The 23,790-nt window shown below is 29.7% G+C and overlaps 1 protein-coding gene across 2 annotated transcripts in view; it reads right to left on the minus strand.

The window, feature by feature from the left end:
* LOC147806253 (excitatory amino acid transporter-like) overlaps positions 1-23,790 on the minus strand; it is a 101,788-nt gene that overhangs the window by 10,862 nt on the left and 67,136 nt on the right. For both annotated transcript variants that reach the window (XM_087169039.1, XM_087169040.1), the window contains exons 2-4: positions 10,872-11,000; positions 8,885-9,083; positions 3,548-3,755 (exon numbers count right to left, since the gene is read on the minus strand). In XM_087169039.1, coding sequence (XP_087025165.1) covers positions 3,548-3,755; positions 8,885-9,083; positions 10,872-10,970 — 506 coding nt within the window. In that variant the 5' untranslated portion in view covers positions 10,971-11,000. The remainder of the gene's footprint in view (positions 1-3,547; positions 3,756-8,884; positions 9,084-10,871; positions 11,001-23,790) is intronic.

A 23,790-nucleotide genomic window follows, 5' to 3' on the forward strand; every position in this document is an offset into this window, starting at 1 on the left:
CGTTTTACATTCTCAGCATCGTTAAGAAGTTAGACTCAAGTCGCTTATATTTTTCAATGTTTAACGTCATACATAAAGCTATTATATTAAGTCATTTATATTTTTAAGCTTTTAAACGGTCTAGAAAATAGATTCTCAGCCTTTTTAACGTTACCGCCCCCTTAAGGAGCAAAAAAAAAAAAAAAAATTCAACGCCCCCTTTACGAAAATCCAGTTATTTAGAGCATAGGGATGGAGTGGGTATGCTGAATTTATAAGAGGCTACATTTTTCAGCAATATTTTTAGGTGTCAAATTTGTTTGGTTTTTAAAAAAAATTAATTTATACGTTAACTCGATACTTTTCTCTTGGCAGGTAATCGCAGTCTATTTGTCATAATCAAAATAAATACGGAAATTAAAATAATACAACAAAGAAACCTATGCTTAAAAAGAGTAATTTGCACTTTATTAGATAATTAAAAAACTCATAAAAAATTTTTTTGCACTAAAAAGTAGTATCAACGAAATAATCAAGTAATAATATCAGTGGGATGATTGTGCTTGATGGTTGAGCCAGTATCTTAATGTTCGGTTCAATATTTTTAGTGAGCTGAAGCAAGACGCAAGCCCCCTCATTGCACGATTTCGAAACGACTTCTCTTTTTTCGTGATTAGGTCCATAACAGCATTGAAGCCATGTTCGACAAGGTAGAAGAAAGAGAAGGTGGTAATCAAACATTTTATGACGATAGTCCACCGTCCAGGGTAGAGGCGACTGATGTTACCTTGAAGCCAAAATTCTGTGAGACGATCACAATTTCAGTTTCTTCAGTTGAAAGTTCGACCAATTACTCCTGAATCTAAACCTCTGCTGTTTCAATATTCACAAAAAGGTTCATAAACCATTGAGGGACTTCCAGAGGCAAAACATCTTTAAAATGGTTAGAAAAGTCCATGTCCATAGAGTTAAGGTGTTGACAAAATTCTAGTTTATCATCAGAATTTTGCCATTCTTTTTATGATACCATAAGACTGGAAATTGGCTGAACTCATTCCTACCAAAATTCTGCATCCACAAAAGGAGTTTTTTTAAGAAAGTTAGAAATAGCTGATTTTGTAGGGATCAAATTGAGCTCGTTGCCTTGAAGTTGTAAATTAACGCCATTAAATTTTGCAAATAAGTCCGACAACGTACATCTTAAATTCTAGCAATCTGTTTCTCAGAGCTACATCTGTCTTCGAGGAACTCAAACACAGAGACGAAAAGATTCCAAAACCTGTTGAGACAGGCGCCTTTGAAAAGCCAGCAAATCTTGGTGTGGAGTAGCAAGCTATATTATTCATCGTTTTTCCAATTCAGCTACCTGAATAATCAATTGTTAAGAGCATTACTGCGAATTTTATTCACAGCAGATGTGACATATTGCAATCACTGATGCAAACGGTAACTGATATTTTCCCCAACTAAATGCTGTCTGTGAATCACGCAGTGAACAGCTAAAATATCTGGTACCTCCCTCTTCAAAAGGGTGATAAACCCACCATGTCGACCCGTTATTATCGACTATTGCAGGAGCTCCATCAGCGGCAACAAACATAATATTCGCAAGAGGAATGTTTTTCTCTTTAAAATAATCTTTGACAGCATTAAAAATCGATTCACCTTTGGTAAAAACAATCAAGAGAAAAGCATCTCCTCAATAATTCTTCCTTCCTTCACAAACCCGACATACGCCAACAGTAAAGCCTACATTACTTGGCAAGGTTGATTCATCAACTTGAAGGGATAATTCGTAGAATATCGTTTGCAGAAAGAAACTTCCAAAGTCTTCAACCATCTCATCAAATCGTCGCAAAAACTGTATCGTTGCTTAATGGAATATTTTTGATTAAATTGGATGCGGCTGAATTTCTAAAACTTCCTTGACAGCCGGCAATATCAACTCTTTGCCGATGGTATGAGTTTTCCCAGATTTAGCAATTTATTTTGATAATATAAGATGCATAGTCGCAATTTGGTGATGAGGTTGCTAGAAAGCTTGAGACCGTAGGCGCCTTCAGAAACTTGTCTTTGATGTTCGTGAAAAATGACAAATCTTTATTTTGTTTGTCAGGATGAATTCTTTGCAAATACTCCTGATAATGCGAAGGTTCCATTGTCTCATTAGACTTTGTTGCAAAATATACGCATGGGTAGTTAAGAGTTCGACAGCGATTGAACAAATCCAAACTTCAAGTATGTGACACTGTATTGACGACACTTCTTTTTGTTAACCGACATTGTCGGTGGCAGCAAAATGCAAACGATGAAAGAAAATCAGCTATTTCTTCAAATTAATAAATAATTTACGATAAAGAACTAATTCTCCCACGTACCTGGCCAAATAAACAATGAAATCGAATCGAAACTGGGGAAAATACTATAGTATTTTCGTTTAGTATTTCTCTTGCTTCCTTATAAGGAAGCAAACGAAAACCAACATAAACCGGGTTCGAATCCCAGTCGATGCGAGTTCCGCATCAACTGGGATGTTCTCGTTTTCTTCCTCTCCATGTAACGCAAATGCGGGTTAGCTCCATCAAAAAGTCCTCCACGAAGGCAAAATTTTCCCAATACTCGATCTAGGAGTTCCCTTGTCTTCTGGATTGAGTTCAAAATTACAAGGCTGCGGAGTTGAACAGTAGTAGTCGTAAACCCACAAAATTGGGCCGGCTGTTCAACGATGGTTATAAAACATTCATAATAAAAGCACATGCCTATCAATTACCGCCAAATGCCTTGAAAAGTCAGAGGCAAAAACTACTGATTCATGTGCTGTGCGGGTTCAGATCGGAGAATCGGGGCAGCATAAGTTCGTTTTATTGCTGTATAAAAAGTGCCCTTATCGCCCAAAACAAATTCGCCACCCCTGAGCTTAATATCACCACCCCCGTTGAGAAAATATGGTCTAGAATATCGTAAGTTAGTGAAACGGACTCAAGTGGCATATATTCGTCAATGAGAATTATTTATAACCAAAAATACATAAATCAAAACTGGCTAGAGGAATCAAATTCGAAAAATGTGTTTTCTTATGTCCGTTTCATGCGAAGTCGCCACACATTTTTAAATATTTATAATGAAAAATGTTATTAATCGGTTTGAATGTTATTAATATAAAGCAAAAATTTAACTATTAAAAATAGGCTTGGTGTAATATTCAACAAATATGTTTTTTTTTAAATATGAAGAAAAGTAACACGTAACTTAGCGCCAAGTGTGGCTATGTGTGCCAAGTTATGCGCCAAGTTGCACTTAACCCCACGTGGCACACAAACTTCATTAATTGTAAAAAAAAATTATATTTATCAAATATCTATCTAACTTTGAAATATCTTAGTATCAAATAGTTAATACGGTATTCATATTTACAAAACACAAGTATAATTTGTTCTATTCCCTGTATATTAGATTGTACTCCCTAATAATCTCACATAAGACGTAGAATCAGCAACAACCTAAACATCCTAAAATCGTCAATTAAATTATTAAAGATGACGTTATCTTGTCAACAGCGCATATGTACCGTATGAGATCGAGGAATGCGTCCAGGGTGGAGACTTTTTTCTCTTCAGTTCCAGTGCCAACATTCTCCTTGATGGAAGGATCTCCTGGATGGATGATTAATACCAAAACAATGCCCACGACAGCTGCCATGATGGTCGTAGAGAAGTAGTAGACTAATGCCCTCGCACCCATTTTACCACTAGCTTTGGGATCCAGTTGGGCTAGACCTGAAAACAGCCAAAAAATTCGTTAAATTCTATTTATAAGATGATTGGAATGATCCAAATTAAAGAGCATATGTGTCTATTAAGCCTCATTTATAATTTATCAAACTTTGTTTAATAACAAGTGATTATGAGTTGAAACAAATGATAATCGCTCTTATTCATAAATAATGAAATTGTAATTGTAAGCGAGTTAATGTAGTCTCTAGCAAATGATTGGCGATCTCATTTTTTTAAAAAAATTATTTAAATGATTGTTTAAATTTTATTTAAAAGCAATTCAATGTAACCCAATAGGAGAGAGTATGGTACTTCGGACTAGTGTCAATATTTTCGTCACCTAGAGAAGGAATTTTGAAGTGAGTAAATGCAGTTGATTCTTGCACAATTTGCTGAATTGTTGACCATTTCAGTTTTTGCAGGCATGTGGTTAAGAACTTTTTTTTCGATTTTTAGTTGCTGGGTAATTTTTTCAATCAATATGATTTCAAAATGAAATATGATAGTACTGACATTTGAAAACAATGAAAACAAAATTAAAGTAAGAAGGTCATTCTCTTTTATATAAAATACAAGTTTTTATGAAAAATAATGATTTTCGTCAGGCCTAAGAAAAATTAAAATAAGAGTATTCTCGTTGCCCTTTTTTTTGTTTCAGGTTTTACTTACATTTGACAGCAATGAAAACAAAATTAAGGTAAAAAGCCTATTCTCTTAAATTTGAGAATAATGAAAACAAAATTAAGGTAAGAAGGTCATTCTCTTTCAGATTTTACTTGCATTCGAAAATAATGAAAACAAAATTATAAAAAAGTCATTCTCTTTCAGATCATTCTCTTACATTTGAGAACAATGAAAACAAAATTAGGGTAAGAAGTTCATTCTCTTTCAGATTTTACTTGCATTCGAAAATAATGAAAACAAAATTATAAAAAGGTCATTCTCTTTCAGATCATTCTCTCACATTTGAGAACAATGAAAACAAAATTATGGTAAGAAGTTCATTCTCTTTCAGATTTTACTTGCATTCGAAAATAATGAAAATAAATTAAGGTAAAAAGTTCTTTCTTTTTCAGGTAATTCTCTTACATTTGAGAACAATGAAAACAATGTTAAGGTAAGAAGGAACACAAAAATCAACTGATTATCGTCAACGTTTGCATACGGTATTATAAGCGTATGAATAATATCAACCGCAAATGATTATTACCTTCTTTTATAATTCATAATTTTTCATAAGCGAGTGAAAATGATTAGATTCTTCGATAATGATAAATTTCAGGAGTAAAAAAGTTTGTGATCGCTGCGTTAGATGTCAGAAGAGCAATATTAAAAATAAAGTTGTAAGGATATAAATGAGTCATTTCTTAGAGGTTATGTGATGTCAGTTCCGAATAAATCCATTATTTCATTTATTTAATTACTTGAAGCAATCTTTTAATCGAGGAAAAATAATGTGCCTGACTAATTTATCATTAATCAAAAAAAAAAAAAAAAAACCAGTTGGGATGTTTTATTTTTTCTAATTTGATAAGGAGAATAACCCTTCAAAGAAAATTTACTAGTAAATGCGTCAAGAAATCCTATTAATCAATTAATTTTCAACTTGCTGGTAAGTTAACGTTGTTAAATATAATCATGATACAGACATTACTCATTCTGTGAAGTTAGCGTGAATGTTTAATATTGATAAAACCCAGAGATAAGTAAGCAAACGTTTATCATATTTAAACCTTACAAATGGAACATTGACCTAGCAGCTTGAGGTAATTATAAATTGCCCCTATTCCATTTGAAATTTCTCAGGCAATAATAAAAAACAATAAAGTAAGTTATGGGGGATTTTTTTTTCTTTTTTCGTGTTGCATGAGTTTTTTTTAACCGAACTTATTCTCACGTTGCTGATTTCAAATCTGCAATAGGTTCCTTTCTACCAGATTTAGCTTTTTAAGGAAATGTTTATGCAGTACAGAACCCGTTATCCGGAAATCAGAAAGCCGGAAAACCAAACAACCGGAAAACCAAAAAACCGGAATGAAATTCGATAAATTTTGCCGCCATTTTTTTGAAAAAAATGTTTTTTTCCTCATAAGATTTTAGGATTTCTCTTTCTTTTTGAAAGATGTTTACCAAACCATTATTTTGGAAATAATCATTAGTGTATTACTTCATCGTTTTTTCTTCTTTTTAAGATTATTTCCAAATATATTTTTTTAATTTGGTTTAACTATAAAAAAAACGGCTTTTTGTAGCGATTCAGAAAACCGGAAAAATCAGTTATCCGGAATAGCGATGATCCCGATCGTTCCGGATAATGGGTTCCCTGCTGTACTATCGTTTTTGTCGAAATGTACAAGTTCAAAAACATCATATATAACAGGGTATCGCATAAATGTTGCATGAAACTTCTAAAGGAGTTAAGGCACATCATAAAAATTGAAATTGCATAAAAAACAACGCCTGGAAATGTCATCACGCATCACTAGTGGCGCTTTCCTATTACTAAAATATTTTATCATGTGCCCCTGAACGGATCACAGCGTGCGTAGTCAGATTTTCCAACAAAAAATAAGCACCTTTTAAGTACTTTTTAAGCATTCAAAAATATTTTACATCACTTTCCAAAAAAAAATAATCATCATTAAGATCTGTAATAAAAATTACTTTTTTCTATCGTTTTTAAGTTCTTTATTTTGCAATCATAAATTCAATAAAATTCAAAAACATTTTCAAAATCATAACAAAAATAACTAGTTTCTGATAAATATTGCAGAGAAAATTGTGAAAATCATGCTTTTTTTTGTAATTTAGAACAACAATCGACAAGACAAAGAAAAAATCTATTTTAGATTAAGAACTTTTTTACAAATCCAGAGTAATAGAAGCACCTTTAAGGGCTTTTAAAAAACGTAAATAAATAATAAGCACCTTTAAAAAACGCTACGCACCCTGGGATCATAATAGAAACGACGCTAGCGCCACGTGGGATAACATTTTCGACCTTGGTTTCCTATGCAGTTTTACTCTTGATGATGTACTAAAACTCAACTCTAGAGGTTTATAGCAACATTTGCGTGAAGCCTTGTTATGCATAACCTTTTTGAACTAGTACATTTCAACAAAAAATTGACTAAAAACGTTATTTAAAAAAATTCGGTAACTTCGGGAGTAAAAGTAATTTCAGATTTTAAGTCCCCACACCAGAATTGGGCAAGATCAAGTATTTGTATGAATGCAACAACAAAAAAATTTCCCCAGTGTTATCAATTTCAAGATATCAATATAAATGATCAAATACATTTTATTATCAATATAGCAAGTTTCTAAGAGATATTTTATGAAATATTTCTGTGAAGGTTATGGAAACTATTGCATAAACTATGTTCTTTATGCAACGTATACTATATAAAATACCATTATGCTCTTTATGCAAATTGCAAATATTAAAAAAAATATTTTAAAATATTTTTGAAAAGATATCATAAATTTAGACAATGCACTTTGAAGGGATCCTCCTCTTTAATTGTTTCTAAAATCCTTTTTTTCTTCTCTTTTTTTAAGGTTTTTTAAAAAAACAATGTAAAATAATGCGTCATAAAGAATACTCGAATTTCTAATTTTCAAAGTAGTTATAACATCTAAGATCCAATATGACATACAGCATTTATTATAAAACTTCCAACTTAATAAGCGTTTTCCCTGAAAACTACTCTTTCTCATATTTTCTTTTCAATAAAGTCAAAAATGTTAATCCTATTTTTATTTTGCTGTTATGAGATGGTATGCAGTCACAATCTTTGCAGTATGAGGTAAGATTTTCGAATGTGCTTTGTTTCGAAATTTGCTGCGTTTTAAAAAAATAAATTTTGATAGAAAATTTGATTTATACCGAAATTTATAAAATTATAAATATCTGGTTTTAAAGGAAAATTCGTTTTTTTTTCATAAGAGAAGGAGTGACTACTTGAAATCTCATGAAAACATGATGAAAATCGCATAAATTGGATATGAAACTAAGTTGAAATTCTTATTTTAGAAAAATTAAGGCTTGAAGGCTCATAAGAATACTTGGAATTATTATTTTACTGTATACTATTTTACACAATATAAGTTTTCAGTAAATACGATACAGAAAAATGAGATCTTTAAAAGAATCCACACTTTCAGAAATAAAACTCTCACTTTTGACAATTCAGCAATCCTTGAGCTATATTTTTTTTTTATTTTGAGCATCATTTCGTCACGAAATCACGTGATTTGTGATAAAACACAAATTCTCAAATATATGACGAAAATATTTCATCATGCTCATTGCAGTGCATTGTGAAAGATTGCTAACTAGAACGAAGAATTGAATCTAGAATGACGAAATAAGTCGCCTGGTTGTATGGTGGTCAAGTAATTAGCTTTATACCTGAAAGATCCCGATTTCAAATCGCTCTACGGGAGTGTAGGTAACTTTTCTCTCTATTTTGTCTGTTCTTGTGTTGTTGGGGTGTTGGTCAACTGTATGGTGATTTCCGAAAAGTGGTCAACAATACCGCCCCTTAGTTACCATGAGACACTACGAGTACTTTTTCTTTTGGAAAAAAAAATTAAATTACGAAATACCATTTTTTTTTTTTTACTTTTGACGAAATTCATTCCTCGAATAAGTGACGATATTTATTTCGTCATTTTGGCAGAATGTTCGCTCGGAGCATATAACAGAAAACGGTTTCATCAAAAATGAAGAAAGTTTCGTGAAATTTGAATATCCCTTTTTTTACAGTGCATATTTTTGTAAACTAATTGAAAGTAACTGAAAAAGCAAAATAAAACATTTTAATAATATATAAATTTCTCAAAGAAGAGGGGAGTAAATAAATAAGTATTGTAATTAAAATTGGATATCAAATTAAGAATTTCATTACAATTATGTTTTTGTGGGTTGAAACTCTACAACTTACAGCAAACATGATTTAGTTAAATATGTCTGTTTTTCCTCTTCAAAAACGTTTTAATAAATAAAAATTAAATGAGACGCATGATCAAAATTAACGAAAACACCACGATACCATACGATTATAGTTATTACACCGTAACACATTTTTAACTAGAACTGCAATTAGTCATTCACATTGAAATGTTACCTGATATCATAGATGAGATGATAAGCGGCAGAATTAGCATCTTCAACATCCTCATGAGTATTTCACCGGGGAATGAAACTAACGCTATAGCATCATCGCTATAGTTACCCATTCGAGCTAAGAAACCTAATAGAATACCCAAGAGTACCCCTACGATGGTTAACATCAGAAGAAGATTTATCTTCATCCATTTCACCGTCTGAAAAAAACACAAATACAAAAATATTTAAATGGTATTTCATCGGTTTTTTAAATACGAATACATTACCGTGAGAAAATAAAAAGTTAATCTATGCCCATATAGATATTTAATTAAAAATTATACATATATTTGATAATGTACTCTCAGAAACCTTTTAAATTAAAAAAAAACCTGTAAAAGAAAGATTTCTTTTTACTGAAAAAACGAATTTGGAGAAATAACGGAGTGTCAAAAAGCTCATGAAATTTGAGAAATAACGAAGTGTCAAAAAGAAAATGAAATTTGAGAAATAACGGAGTGTCAGAAAGTAAATAAAATTTGAGAAATAACGGAGTGTCAAAAAGTAAATGAAATTTGAGAAATAACGGAGTGTCAAAAAGTAAATGATATTTAAAAAGTAACGGAGTGTCAAAAAGTAAAAGAAATTTGAGAAATAACGGAGTGTCAAAAAGTAAATGAAATTTGAGAAATAACGGAGTGTCAAAAAGTAAATGATATTTAAAAAGTAACGGAGTGTCAAAAAGTAAATGAAATTTGAGAAATAACGAAGTGTCAAAAAGTAAATTAAATTCGGAAAATAATGGAAGAATAAAAATATTAACTAAATTTGAGAAATAAAAAAAACGTCAAAAGTAAATGAAATTTGAGAAATAAATAAAATGTCAAAAGATAATGAAATTTGAGTAAAGTGTAATTTAAAAAATATAAACGAAAGAATAAATTACTTCTATGCATGTATGAACTTATTAATTTGACCGTATAACTCGAAAGTCAGAAGGTTCGGTCTTTTTTTTTCTTATTTATCAATTAACAACTCTAAATTATTCATACTTTTAAGGTGAGAAAATATATAGCTTAAATTTATATTTTGGAGCTTTTTACTTTTGATTTATGTTGGATTTAAAGTAAAACGTAGGAAGATGCTTAGGCTGAAAATAATGTAAAAACGGCTGAACACTGCAAAAAATTTCAAATCAGATTACAGATCCATTTTTACACTAAATTTCTTCAATGCAAAAAATCTGATTTATCATAATTTTTACTGAGATATTTAGTGATATATTGAGATAATTGAAAATGGATTTTACGAATGCTGAACTCCAGTAATTCTTATCTTAATTTGATCCGTAATTTTTTACAGTGAAGTTTTAATAATTTAGCTCTAATACTTATTTCTTTCAATAATTGTTTTAAAGCGTTTCAAAAATAATAAACCCTTTAATAAGTCTTAAATATTGATAAGTAAGTTTAAGTGCAAGAAATAAACTCAATAAGAAAAAAACTTCTACATACCTTCTTTTATGCTAATAAAAAGACAGGGAATATATTTATCAATTTGACAAGATTTCTCTTTCATAATTAATTTTAGTTATAATCTATTTTAGTTTTAGCATTTTTTCATGATTAAATGTTTTGACGCTGCACTTTCAGCATTTCTTAAAGAAAAAAGCTTGCAAAATATCGACACGGCATTTTTAGGAACTAAAAATAGATAATTTGGTGAAAAAAAAACAGTACAACAATTAAAGAAGTTAGGGGGTGCGATTGTTCTTGCTTTCCAGTGGCGCCATCTATGGCCAAGAATTCATAATGCAATATGCTTTCTCCATTTACTGCACTTACAATATTTTACGAACGAATGACTGTAAAAACAAGTTTTAAAAGATTCTTCTGTTTCTGAAAGCATGTTGAGATGCTTTTTCAACACATTTAGTATAAATTAAATCAGTAATAAGATAATATTAAACGTTAAAAAAATTATCGAACATAAATTGTATAACTCACTGCTCCCCAACATCCTGTTGGTTCTTCTCCTAGTATTGTAGCAGTAGTGCTAATCATTGGTACTTTGGCATTGGCATCGGTTTTGGCGTCTGCTGGCATTTTGATGGCACTTTGTAACTACTCCCCTACCTATGAAGAGAAAAAATGTTTTAATAAAAGCAATAAAAGTAAATGTTTTAATGCTAGAATGATGGCCACGAACAAAATCTATAAATCTTGATGATGCATTTACACTAATTTAGCAGAAAATAATGAAAATAGACTAGTAAAAGAGTTTGAGTTTTTTCAAAGATATGAAAACGGACCTCTCTTTATCTTTACTGTTATTATAAATCAAGGTTGGCAACTTAACAAAATGGAAGGAATTAAATATGGCCGATACTATTGCCTAGCAAAAAATATTATCAGAATGTCTTGAATTCAAATAAACTGAATTCAATACAGTGCCATTAAACTAAAAGTTTTTTTCGCATCTACTTTTTCTTTTAAATAAAATTAAAAATTTTCAAATAATTCATTTTCGTTTTTAGAATCTATTTATCTTGTTATTTAGGAGTCAGTTTAAGCATTCATACTCAACAGCATTTGACTATAGAGCATAGTTTTTATAATTGTGAATTGAATAAGTGTTTAACAGTAGTGTATATATTGAGTAGGTGATTTTTAATTAAAAAAGTATTAATTAATAAAATTTAAGTCAGTTTAATTTTTAACAAATTCATTGAATTTTCCTTTCTTTCCAATTATCCACTTATTTAAAAATGATACCTTAAATATCAATACTATTTACTAATATTTAAAATAGATTGCAATTAGAAAGTTTTTTTTTTTAATATTTTTTTTTTCTTTTGAAAAAGAGTACCTTTTATTTCTTCCACGTAGGTTGGAAGAAATACACTTTTATCGGGCGGTCTTTTCCCATGTTTTTTTTCCGCCGTTTTTTCCATTGTGGAAAAAACTCGCCATTCATGTTATATATACAAAAATTCAAATAAACTTAAATTTGTTCCCATTGAAATTCCATGGAGTATAAAATTAATTTTACAACTTGCTTCGAAAACATTTAATTTAGCTCAAATTTTAATTTAGTTACATTAATTTTAACTTAAATACTCGTGCTATGTTTTGAATTTGTTTTATGCCAATATTTTTCATTATTCATCATTGGCTTTTCTGGTTATGGCAAAAATTTTCGCAATTTATTAGTGCTTTTTCTTTGCATTGATGTGTTGTTTCTAAAGTTTTTATAATTTGTTTAATAAACATGAACAGCTTGAAATTATCTAATAGTTTTTCATTTCCATAAAACTACTGCCTTTATACTAACACTTTGCGCCTTTCTTATATTTAGCTCAATCTTCCCTAACAGTTTAAATTAAGTCTAACAAACTCACAACCGATATAAAAATAGCATGTCATTTCCTGAACAGCTTTCTTTCATTGACAACAGAGACTTCTGGTTTTTAAAATTATAGTTCTCATTACATTTCAAAATTATAGTTCTCATTACATTTTAAAATTATACTTCTCAGTACATTTCAAAATTATAGTTCTCATTACATTTCAAAATTATACTTCTCATTACATTTCAAAATTATAGTTCTCATTACATTTCAAAATTATACTTCTCAGTACATTTCAAAATTATAGTTCTCATTACATTTCAAAATTATAGTTCTCAGTACATTTCAAAATTATAGTTCTCATTACATTTCAAAATAATACTTCTCATTACATTTCAGAATTATAGTTCTCATTACATTTCAAAATTATAGTGCTCATTTAGTAAAAAAATATAAAACTGAATAGCAAATTTAACTGAATAAATCCCTTTTATGCCATGCTATAATGTGTCATGATAAAATAACTAAATTTTGTTAATTTTATCAAAATCATTATACTAAAGCGCATCGGTAAAAATTACCGAGCTTTTTGGTGTTCCCTTAGAGACAGAAACATTTTAAATGTTACCATATTCCGGTAGTTTTGACAGTACTTTCTTTCTCAAAGTAGAATTATAATTCTTGAATATTTATAGTCATTAACTTTTAATGAACATACGTATAAAAGTACAACTTTTCAATCAAACTAATCGTTATACAACTACCTGATTTAAGACGTTCCGTGAATTCAGCACACTCATATGTTTACATTTACGCACTTTCAGTGAACATATGTGAAAATGTAAGATTTTCCATTATTACTAATAAACAGATTTTATACTTTCCTTAAATTCAGTACGCTCAGATATTTACACTTACACGCATTCAGTGAATGTATGAGTAAATGCACAATTTTTCATTAAAACCAATTGCTAAAAAATGGTTTTAGACGTTCCATGAATTCAGCCCGCTTTGATGTTTACAATTACTCACTTTGGGTAAACATATGAGTAAATGCATAATTTTCCATTAAAAACATAATTACTAATAAACATATTTTAGACGGTACTTGAATTCAACAGTCTCAGATATTTACACTTACTCACTTTCAGTGAGCTTATGAATAAATGCACAATTTTTCATTACAACAAATTACCAATAAACTGACTTTAGACGTTCCATGAGTTCACCATATTAGACATTTTTGCATTCTTATAGAACATATGCATAAATGTATGACTTTGCAATCAAAGTAATTTTAACTGAACTGGATGATTTTAGATATTCCATGAATTCCGATGTTTACGTTAATGCATTCTGATAACTCTTTATTAAAGTTCTATCGTGAAGAGTTATCAGAATCCGGAAATCTGGTTCTTTATTTAGCACTGAAGAAAACAAGCCGGAAATACAACATTTCTCTTCAGTTAGAAAAAGAAAGATGCTTTCTTAAAAAAGAAAAGCGATCCAAGGTCATCAATGTCAATGCCAGATTGATTTACTGAGTATTATTAGCGAATAGATTTAATAAATAAATTCACGCCTGCAGCCATTTAAATACGAAGTAGAAATATTCACACAAGATCTAAATTAAGTGACAAATTCTCGATGCGAATTCCGTCTTATTAGAGATAGGAATGATCAGCATAATTCACTCTTCATTTACAAAGGTAATAATTACACAGGGGAACAAATTTTTTGTTACAAGACAATTTGGTAATGCAACTACCTAAACAATTTGTTGATGCAACTACCTAAACAATTTGTTTATGCAACTACCTAAACAATTTGTTTGTGCAACTACCTAAACAATTTGTTGATGCAACTACCTAAACAATTTGTTCATGCAACTACCTAAACGATTTGTTTATGCGACTACCTAAACAATTTGTTTATGCAACTACCTAAACCTACTGAATTCGGGTCAGAGGATTTCAAATCTGAAATTAGTTTTTCTCCTAATGCTACAGATTTTTTTTTTGGTTTCTTAAAAATGACAATATTAGTCTATTTCTTCTCAAAATGCTCAAGGTAAACGCTGTATATAACAGTGGGTTGCATAAATAACGCAACAAACTTCTAGGGGTGCTAGGTATGTTATTAGCATTAAAATTAACCCACAGTAACCCATAACTTTGTAAGCGACTGGGAATGCTTCACTATTATGATCTGTTCAGATCTAGAAGCATACGAAGAAACAGTTAATGATAGGGAAAATCCTAGCAGTGTATGAAGTCATTTCCGGGCATGAATTCCTATGCAATTTTAATTCTGTTGATGTGCTTTAACTCCAATAAAAATTTGTTGCAGTTGTAAGTAAAATATAAAATTTGAAAGAGTTGTGCTACCCTCTGCTATATATATATAACGTTATTCAGTTGTACAGTTCGACAAAAGCAGACTAAAAGTATCATTAAAAAATAAATATAAATAAATAAAAAATAAGTAAATAAATAAAAAAATAGCTTGGATTGAGAAACCGATTTCAGATTTGAAATCAGCGATGTGATAATATTCAAGCAGACGCAATAGAAAGCAAAAAGAAAATGTTTCCTAATGTTATTAATGATGCATGTGTCAGTTCAAAAAAATGTGGATGAATAAAATAAAATCTTCATGCGGGAAAAGGAGAGAAAAACTTTCTATTGTGTGGAGAAAATTATAACTAGAACTCAAATTATATACTTCTAAATATTTCTCTCAATTTAGACAAAAAAAAATTTTTCAACTTTTAAGTTGAAAAAGTAATTTCTAAAATTCTTAGTTCAGACTACAGTTATGTATTTGGTCTTAGTTCAGGCAACTATCATGATTTTTTCGATTTAAAAATAATTATTAATTTAATAAAATTAATAACTTTCGAAGTAGCAACTTAAAAATAAAATATTTCACTTATTTTCGTTGTCTTAATTATTTATTTATATTTATTTATTTCGCAAAAAACGTAGTCATAATTATTTTAAAATAAAACAAAGCAATGCTGTAGCCCTATTGCGTGTTTGACTTTTTTGGGAGCATAAAAGGGGAAAGTTTCATTGCAAAAGTTTTGAAATGCGACCAATAGTTATGGAATATGCATTAAATAACGTAATAAAAAACAGCGTGAATTTTTAAATTTTTTTTAATTCTGTTTACACAATTGTAACCCAGTTAAATTATTACGTAAGTCAGCCAGTTCAAATTAAATATCTTATATTTTCTCAAAGTAAACCAGCAAGCAATGCAATGCAATCAGTCAACTGCCAGTTCCGCGCCCCAGAACTTTTGGAGCCGACTCGAAATTTTGCAAATTTAGGAGAAGTTAATCGTTTTAACGATTGCTAATCACTTAATGGTTGATTTTTCAATTGATTCATATCATAATTTTTACGTGACGTCGTTATTATTGAATTAATAATAATTCTTTTAAAAACATTTTGAATATTTCTATCAATAAATTTAATTACAATAAAAAACTAAAATCTTTAAAAATGGTAAGATACAATTCACGAATTTTGCAAACTTAGGGAAAATTCTCACTGAACGTGGTTTGATCGTTTTATTTAAAATGCACCAATCAAATTCGCAATTTATATTATAATATTGCCAGATGCAGCTCTGAAAAATATTTTGTATCAAAATGAAAAGTTTGTTTTTAAAATATTTGAAATAATTCGCGATCGCAACGAACTATAGGGGGCGTTGTTGTATGAGATGCATACCTGCGATTTCTATATGAACCGTCATTCAGTTACTCTGGAGACGTCGTTAATGTAGCGTGTAGCATTGCAACGTTCCTTCTTTAATGTGTTAAATTTAAAAAAGAGAAATGCTTGATCTTCTTTCTTGTACAACCGAAAACAAAATGGTATCTCTTTTTATTAGAGAAGGAACATTCAAAACACATCGGAAAAATATTTGTACATTAACAGAAAAAAATATGTATATTCTTATAAGAGTTAAAACCTAATGCCCGAGAAATAGTATTACTAAATTTAATGATATAACATGAAAGGCCCATTTAAACTTTACATTCTATAGTTTTAAAAATCATATTACTTCAAAAATTAAAATGAACAAAAAGTATACATAAGCCTCATAATTTTATGAAATTTAATTTTGTAAACAAAGTTTTTTTGACAACAATTTTTATCAAAAAATTTCAAGTTTCAATAAAAATCATTATTTAGAAACTAAGAAACGTAAAATAAAGAATGCTGACGAAACAAAAACAAAATAACAATTCTTTTTTGTCGCCATTTTTAGTGCTACGAAAATTCGTCTTTGGGATTTGCCCAAAACAAAACAAGATGCAATTTTATTTTTTCAGGAGGGAAATATTTTACCGAAAAAACGAAAATGTACCAACTCCCACAACATTAAACTTTATCTTGGTAAACGTACGTTTTGGAAACGTTATTTCATTTGGAATCTTATTTATCAGAGTTCATATGGCGATATGATTGTTTTGAATCTATGCTAAACTCTATATCGGCTCATTTTCCACCGAAATCCGATTGACTAGATTGACTATTTTGATTTTAAATAAAGTGTTTTATTTTATGAATTGTCGCAAAAATTTTAAGTATAGATTGGCGGCACTTAAAAACCGCCAAATCTGAGCAGCGGTGGAGTTAATACGTAAGTACCGAATTTTTATTCCATACTTTTCTGAATCATATTACTTCAAACATTGGAATATACAGGAAGTATACATAAACACATAATGTTATACCATTTAATTTTTCAATAAAAGTATTTTGAAAACAATTTTTATCAAAAAATTATAAACTAAAAAACGGAAAATAAAGAATTCTTAGGATAAAAAAACGATTTTAAGAATTCTTTACATTGAAATAAAAACTTTCATATTGTTTATTTTTTTTTTTATTCTTATAGTTCTTAATCAGACGTAAAAAAGAATTCTGTAGAGAACTATCATCAAATGAAAAAAATATATTTACAAGCAAATTTTTTATTGTAAAAATCATTGCACTTACCTGATTTATAATTCCCGGAGAATTCCAAAATGAAAAGTTCCTTGTTTGAAAACTTTATTCTCAAATAATAGATACATAGTTTATCCCTTAATTACTTTTAGATAACATACTACACAGCAAAATTTTATAATTGATATGAATTTGAATGTGTAGCTAAAAACAGAATAGCGGAATTCTAGTTGAACTTATTCTTTCAAAACTAAAAAATACTTACCAAGAAAACGATAAAAAAATTAATTAAGAATCAGCATAAATGGCACTATTTCAAGTAACTTGGATAATTTTTTATTGTTGTTTTCCGAATTATATGGATAGAGAAATATATACTATTCTATAACGAAGAAGAATATGCTATAACTATTACAATTTTGTATGTTCTGAATTCATATTTATTCACTGGAATGACGAAAGCAATGTTGACTTCACTTTAATTCGTAATGAATTGAAGACAGAAGAAATGCATTTTACCTTAATACACACATCGGTAACAGTATCCGAAATCGGAAGTCATCATTTGCAAGTTTGTTGATAATAGAAATTAAAAATTATCGAGGAATTTTTCTTCAAATGTTTGGCGTGTTCTGTTCCTGAAAGATTTACTTTTCCTTAGGGAAATTTTGTTTCTTATTTGCTGCTAAAAAATGGCGTCTGATTCAGTCAATGACTTTGATGGAACTAAATGAAAACGTGATAAATTAATGTCCGATATTTACAGGCTCCCGCTAGACGGAGTACTCGAGCGTTGCGATCGCGAATTGCTTTGAGTGCATAGCACTAAAAAATACTTACAAAGTAGTTTCTTATTTGACTTTTTCTCGACCTGTAATTCACTTTTCATTTTTTTAGACTTCAAATAGTCAAAACTTTAAATAACAATATTATTTGTAAGTTTTCTTAAAAATATTTTTATATTTTTATCGAATTCAAGTTTTAAGAGATTTTTCTTTAAACTGCATATTTCATGCTTCCGTGTAATGCTTCAGAAAAAAAATACAGAACAGAAGGAAATAAAAATTTTTACCCATAATTTATTAATGTAAGCATTTAATTTGAAACAACTATAACTTTCATACAGTAAAGTTTAATTTTTTTCCGATTTACATGATATTTTTAAAAAGAAAAAATTTTAATCTAAAAAAAATTTTCATTTCATTTTCAAAAAAATGTAAATTTTATTCGAGTAGTGGAAAACATAAAAAATCCCATATTATCTTATAAAATTTATATGTACTTTATAGAAAGGTCAATATGGTGACACATTTCTATAAAGTACATATAAATTTTTTTTTAAAAATATACCAATAACTTTGAGCAAGGTATTTCTTTTAAGTGTATTTAAAAAAAATCTTAAAAAGTCATGTTTACTTAATTTTTGGAAAATTGGAAGAACAAGTTTTTTCCATTTGTTAATTATTGGCCAAAAAACAATCACTTTTACAGAGATTATTAAAAACAAGAAACTTCATTAATGAATATTTTATTTCCTCTGAATATTTTTTCTGTGGAAAAGTCGTTAAAATCATTCGAAATAAGGCCCTTAATAAAAGAGCATTTTCTAGAAATAAAGAGAAATTCATTGAATTTGCATACCCACAGAATTATCTAAAAACAATTCTATTGTAACTATTCAACCTTTACCTCTCTTCTTTTGTAGTCAGAACAATAAGCCAAAAGAACTTTTTTTTACAAAAAAATTACTTGTTTTTTCCCCTTTTATTCACACTTTCTTGATTAATTAATTTTAAAAAAGTACTCTGTTAAAAAGAGAATATAAAAAATTAAATTACACACACATATATGTATATATAAATATAAGACTGAGCGAAGTAAGTAAGAAATCCTTTTATTTAAATTTTGTTCGAAACTAGAGAAGTTTAGAACATCTTCATTGATTGAAGTGTCTAGAAAGAAAAAAAAAAGAACAAATGAAAAACGTGATCATTATGCACCCATCTAGCACACGAGGCAGATTTTGATACGATCTCAAATTTCACGAATTCTCAAGGATGCGAATGGATATTATCGCCAATTCTAGAAAATGATTATAAATAAACAGCCTACATATTTGATAAAAAAATAGCCAAAATTTAATAAATTAGGTGATAATTCAAATGGTAATGAAGTTTAATTAAAGATAAAGTTATATTTAACAACTGGCAGAATAAATTCAATAATATTTATTTTTAATTTATGAGTTGGGATCAGGGTCGAATTACTTTTAGTATTTACCATTTAAAAACTAATCATTTACCTTTTAAAAGTTTTACATGCTCCAATTGTCTTTCAAACTAAACACTTAAATGTTTTGCTTTAATTTATATATTCCTCAGAAAGGAATTCAATACTTATTTTTATACAGTAGTTTATAACCTTTCATTTTCCTCCGACAAAAAACAGATTTTGATGTTTTCAGTCAAACCTTTTCATTAGTTTTATTCTAGACTTAGGCAGTTTTTTCTCTCTTTTTGTTTGCTTTTTCGTCGTAAAAATATAAATTGGTAACCCCCCAATGTGTGTGCTTCTTAGACTTCATTTTTGAGAAGGTTTCTAAGTATGCCAAGGGCAGAGATTATGAGACAATCCAATAAAAATTTTAATTAACGTTTGTCTTTTGCACTTAATTAAACGTTCAATGTTGTATTAACGTATAACGAAATAATGTAAAATTAAATAATTCTTTTTATGACAATTTAACAACGTATCATAATGTAGCGTACGTTTAAGCGAGGTAATTCAATTAATAAAAAGTGTTTAGTAACACGTTATGGCTTCCCTTTACATCAACATTGTTTTCGCAAAACAGCGCATGCGGGAAAATATCCCTACAAATAACAGCATAGGTAGAAACTGTAGTTATCGCTTAAGTTAGTACTAGACATACTCCATGCAAATTTCAATAGCTTTCATTACCAACTATTATTTCCCACCAGCAGCAACAAGTGGATGGAAGGAAAAAGAAAAAGAAGAAAAAAATTATGCGTCACTTGCGGGGGTGTGTAGGAAAAAATAATATGCTCGATGAGTGAGGGGGTTGGGATGGAGAGAGATTAAAATCAAGGACATCTGAAAGGATGAGTAGTCTCATCCGAAAGGATGTATTATGATGGAAACGAACTATTTACTCATTTCATACTTGATAGAAAAAATTACATTCTTCAGATTTTCAGAAAAGCGAAACCGAATCAGCGTTATTCATTCTTGCTGGGGCAATGAATCAGCCTTTTCTCGTTCAAGTAACTGGTTTGTTTATTAGGAAGAAGAATTGGGAAAGGTAATTTTCATTGACTACTGATCGGTTGGCATGATGAGAAAGTAGAAGAATGGTAAACGAATATATTCGTTCAAGATACAAGATGGTTTTTGAGGGTTCCGTTGAGACCAATAAAAGGATCACTAGTTCCATCATGTTAACTAACGGAAAATTATATGAACGTTTTTTTCTTTATTGAGTAACAATTAATATTTTCCCAATATTTTAGGTCAGTGGTTCCCAAATGGTGTCCCGTGGAACCCTATAGTTACTTGAAAGGGTGTTGCTATAGAATTTCCTAAAACAGGGTCCATTTATTGAGTAAGGATTATAATAATTTTTTAATATTTTATGTCAGCCGTTCCCCAATGGTATTCCTTGGAACCCTAGGGTTCCTTGAGGTTATTTGTAAAGAGTACCTTGAAAAAGTAAAGGGTACCTTTATTGAGTAAGTATTAATAATTTTATACTATTTTAAGATAGGGGTTCCCAAATGCCGTTCCGCGGAACCCTAGATTTACTAGAAAAGGGTCATAGGGGTTCCGACTGTTAGGACAGTTTTTTAAACTAACCATTTTTTAAAAATTTAATTGCATTTGTGATCAACCAGTAATCCATAATTTAGTTAAAATTTCAGTTATTTGTATGAAATTACTTAATTTAAATGCCAATGAAAAAATAAATAGCAAATTGTAAAAATAAAAAAAATCTAATATACCAAGAATGCCTATTTATAAAATAAATTCCATTAGCCTTCCTCATGAACTAAAAAGTAAAGTAAAAGTAAAAGTAAAGTGAACTAACATAATAGTAAATATATTTTTATAATAATTAGTTCAACATTCATAAACAGTTCTTAAAAAACAGCGATTTAGCATCTTTTAGTCATTTTAAGCTTTAATTTAGATTTCGCTTCAGATGTACGAAATCTAATATCCAAGATAAAACTGAATTTTAAATCTTTAATTGATTAAACAACGATAAAAATTATTCGTTACTTTGAATATTTTTAAAATAATTAGTAATCTTTTTTTATGTAGATTTGCTAAGATAAATAAGAAATACGGATACTAAACAAAACCTTTATACAACTTGTACCATCATCGCATGCTGAATCTTCACACTGGTCTGTATAAATGAGAAACAAAGATATTTTTCACTTCCTCAAAAACATCTACGAAAAAGATTTCTCGTAAAAAAAAATAAGTGTAAAAATAAATTGTTCTGACTACACTGTTAGAAATGTCTCAGAAAAAATAGTTAAAAAACAGTTTATTTAATTGTTATTTTACAATATTCAGACAAAACAATCAAATAACCATAAATAAGAAGGTATTGAAACTGTTAACTGTGAGAAAAACCGTTTATTAACTGCTATCACTTAATTTGGTTAAACAACCAGAATTATTTTCACCAACTAAGCCTACCTTACAATTTCATTTAGTTTCTTGGAACTGCGTGCATATTATAGCCGGGAGGGCTAATCTGTCAGTTTCATGATCGGCAGATCAGGAGTTCGAGTCCCAGGGTTGACACCATAATAGTTCATCCATTCCCTACACTACAAGAAGAGTATCCAGTGTTCTGCATTCCCCAATTTGTGTTCTTCATTATTCAATGTTTTGCACTATTCAAATACCTACCTGAAAGCTATGTCCAATTAAATTTTGGGGGTTTTGAAACCATGCTAGTTTGTAAATAGTTCATAAAAACCGTATAGTTTTGTATTCATCGTGTTAAAACCATACCAATTGAAACCATGCTAGTTTGTAAATAGTTCATAAAAACCATGTAGTTTTGTATTCATCGTGTTAAAACCATACTAATTGAAACCATGCTAGTTTGTAAATAGTTCATAAAAACCGTATAGTTTTGTATTCATCGTGTTAAAACCATACTAATTGAAACCATGCTAGTTTGTAAATAGTTCATAAAAACCGTGTAGTTTTGTATTCGTCGTGTTAAAACCATACTTATTGAAACCATGCTAGTTTGTAAATAGTTCATAAAAACTGTGTAGTTTTGTATTCATCGTGTTAAAACCATACTAATTGTAAACGGTTTCAAAACCGTAAAGGTAAAAGAATTCTATATCGTTAAGTTTACGATTAATCGGATACACAGACGCTGCCGGATATTTTACTATCATTTTCAAATGAAAATTCTAACAATGTACTTTTCCGATAACAATCAATTCTAAGTAACTCATATACATACATAAAATATAAATGCATTGCAGCGCGAAAAAATAATAGGAATTGTTTCGTAGAAACGCCTCATTTAAAAACTCTTAAATATGTTGACGCATTTTTTTTAACTACAAAATGAAACGCCCTAGCTTGTTAACACGTTTTTCTTTATACATATTTAAATAATTGGCCATTTATAGTCCCTCCCACAACATGCTTTACAGCAGACAAAAGCCTACAAAACAAGAAATTGACTTCCGCTTTTGAGGGGAAAATATGCAATATTGCACATGAAATTGAACGAAGCGTTTAAATTTTATACATCGCAGCATCCGCATCACTTAGCTTGAAAGATATGCATCATAAAAAATCTGGTTATAAAATGTGAAGAAAAACAGACGTAGAAAAACAATGGAATATGATAAATATAGAGTAAATATAAAGTAATATAATATTAAAAAGGAAATAATTTATAATTAGAATTTTTTATTCTCCACGCTGTATTAGAAATTTTGAAGCTCGGTTAAACAAAAATGTCTTATAAATTTACTGCAGCCTTAATATGGTACCATATTGAAATTTATTGTCTTGCAAATCAAACCATATTAAATTCAGTTAAACAATTCAAGATTTCAACTAGAATGGAAACAGTTTAATTTACATTTGATTATTTCCCGAAGTGGACTGATCGTTAAGACACGGTTCCCAGCTAATCACTGAAGTCAAGCATCACCGGCTGCGGTCAGTGTGCGGATGGGTGACTACTTGGATCAGTCTGCGTAGGGACCGAGGGTGTGCGGTATTGGTCCTCGTTAAACTGATCTACCGTAAAGTGCTCGACTTCGCATGCAGGTCGTCGGGCTACTGAAGCGGGGGTGCCACCCCCTCTTGCGGAGGATCAAAATTGTGATGGCATGTCTTCGGATCATCATCAGGGATGTTTCCCAGACCGTCGCCAATAGCCCATTGTGCAGCTCTAGTGCAACGTGAATGAATAAATCAAATCAAATCAAACTTCTGATTATTCTTTATTATTGAAGCAAATCTGCGTAATATTACTGTTCAATGTTGTATGGAATATGCATGATATTAGGGTTTAAAGTTAAAGCAAATCTGCAT

This window comes from Parasteatoda tepidariorum, chromosome 8, assembly GCF_982258835.1.
Source record: "Parasteatoda tepidariorum strain Cologne lab strain chromosome 8, Ptep-v5.0, whole genome shotgun sequence".
Classification (NCBI taxonomy): domain Eukaryota; kingdom Metazoa; phylum Arthropoda; class Arachnida; order Araneae; family Theridiidae; genus Parasteatoda; species Parasteatoda tepidariorum.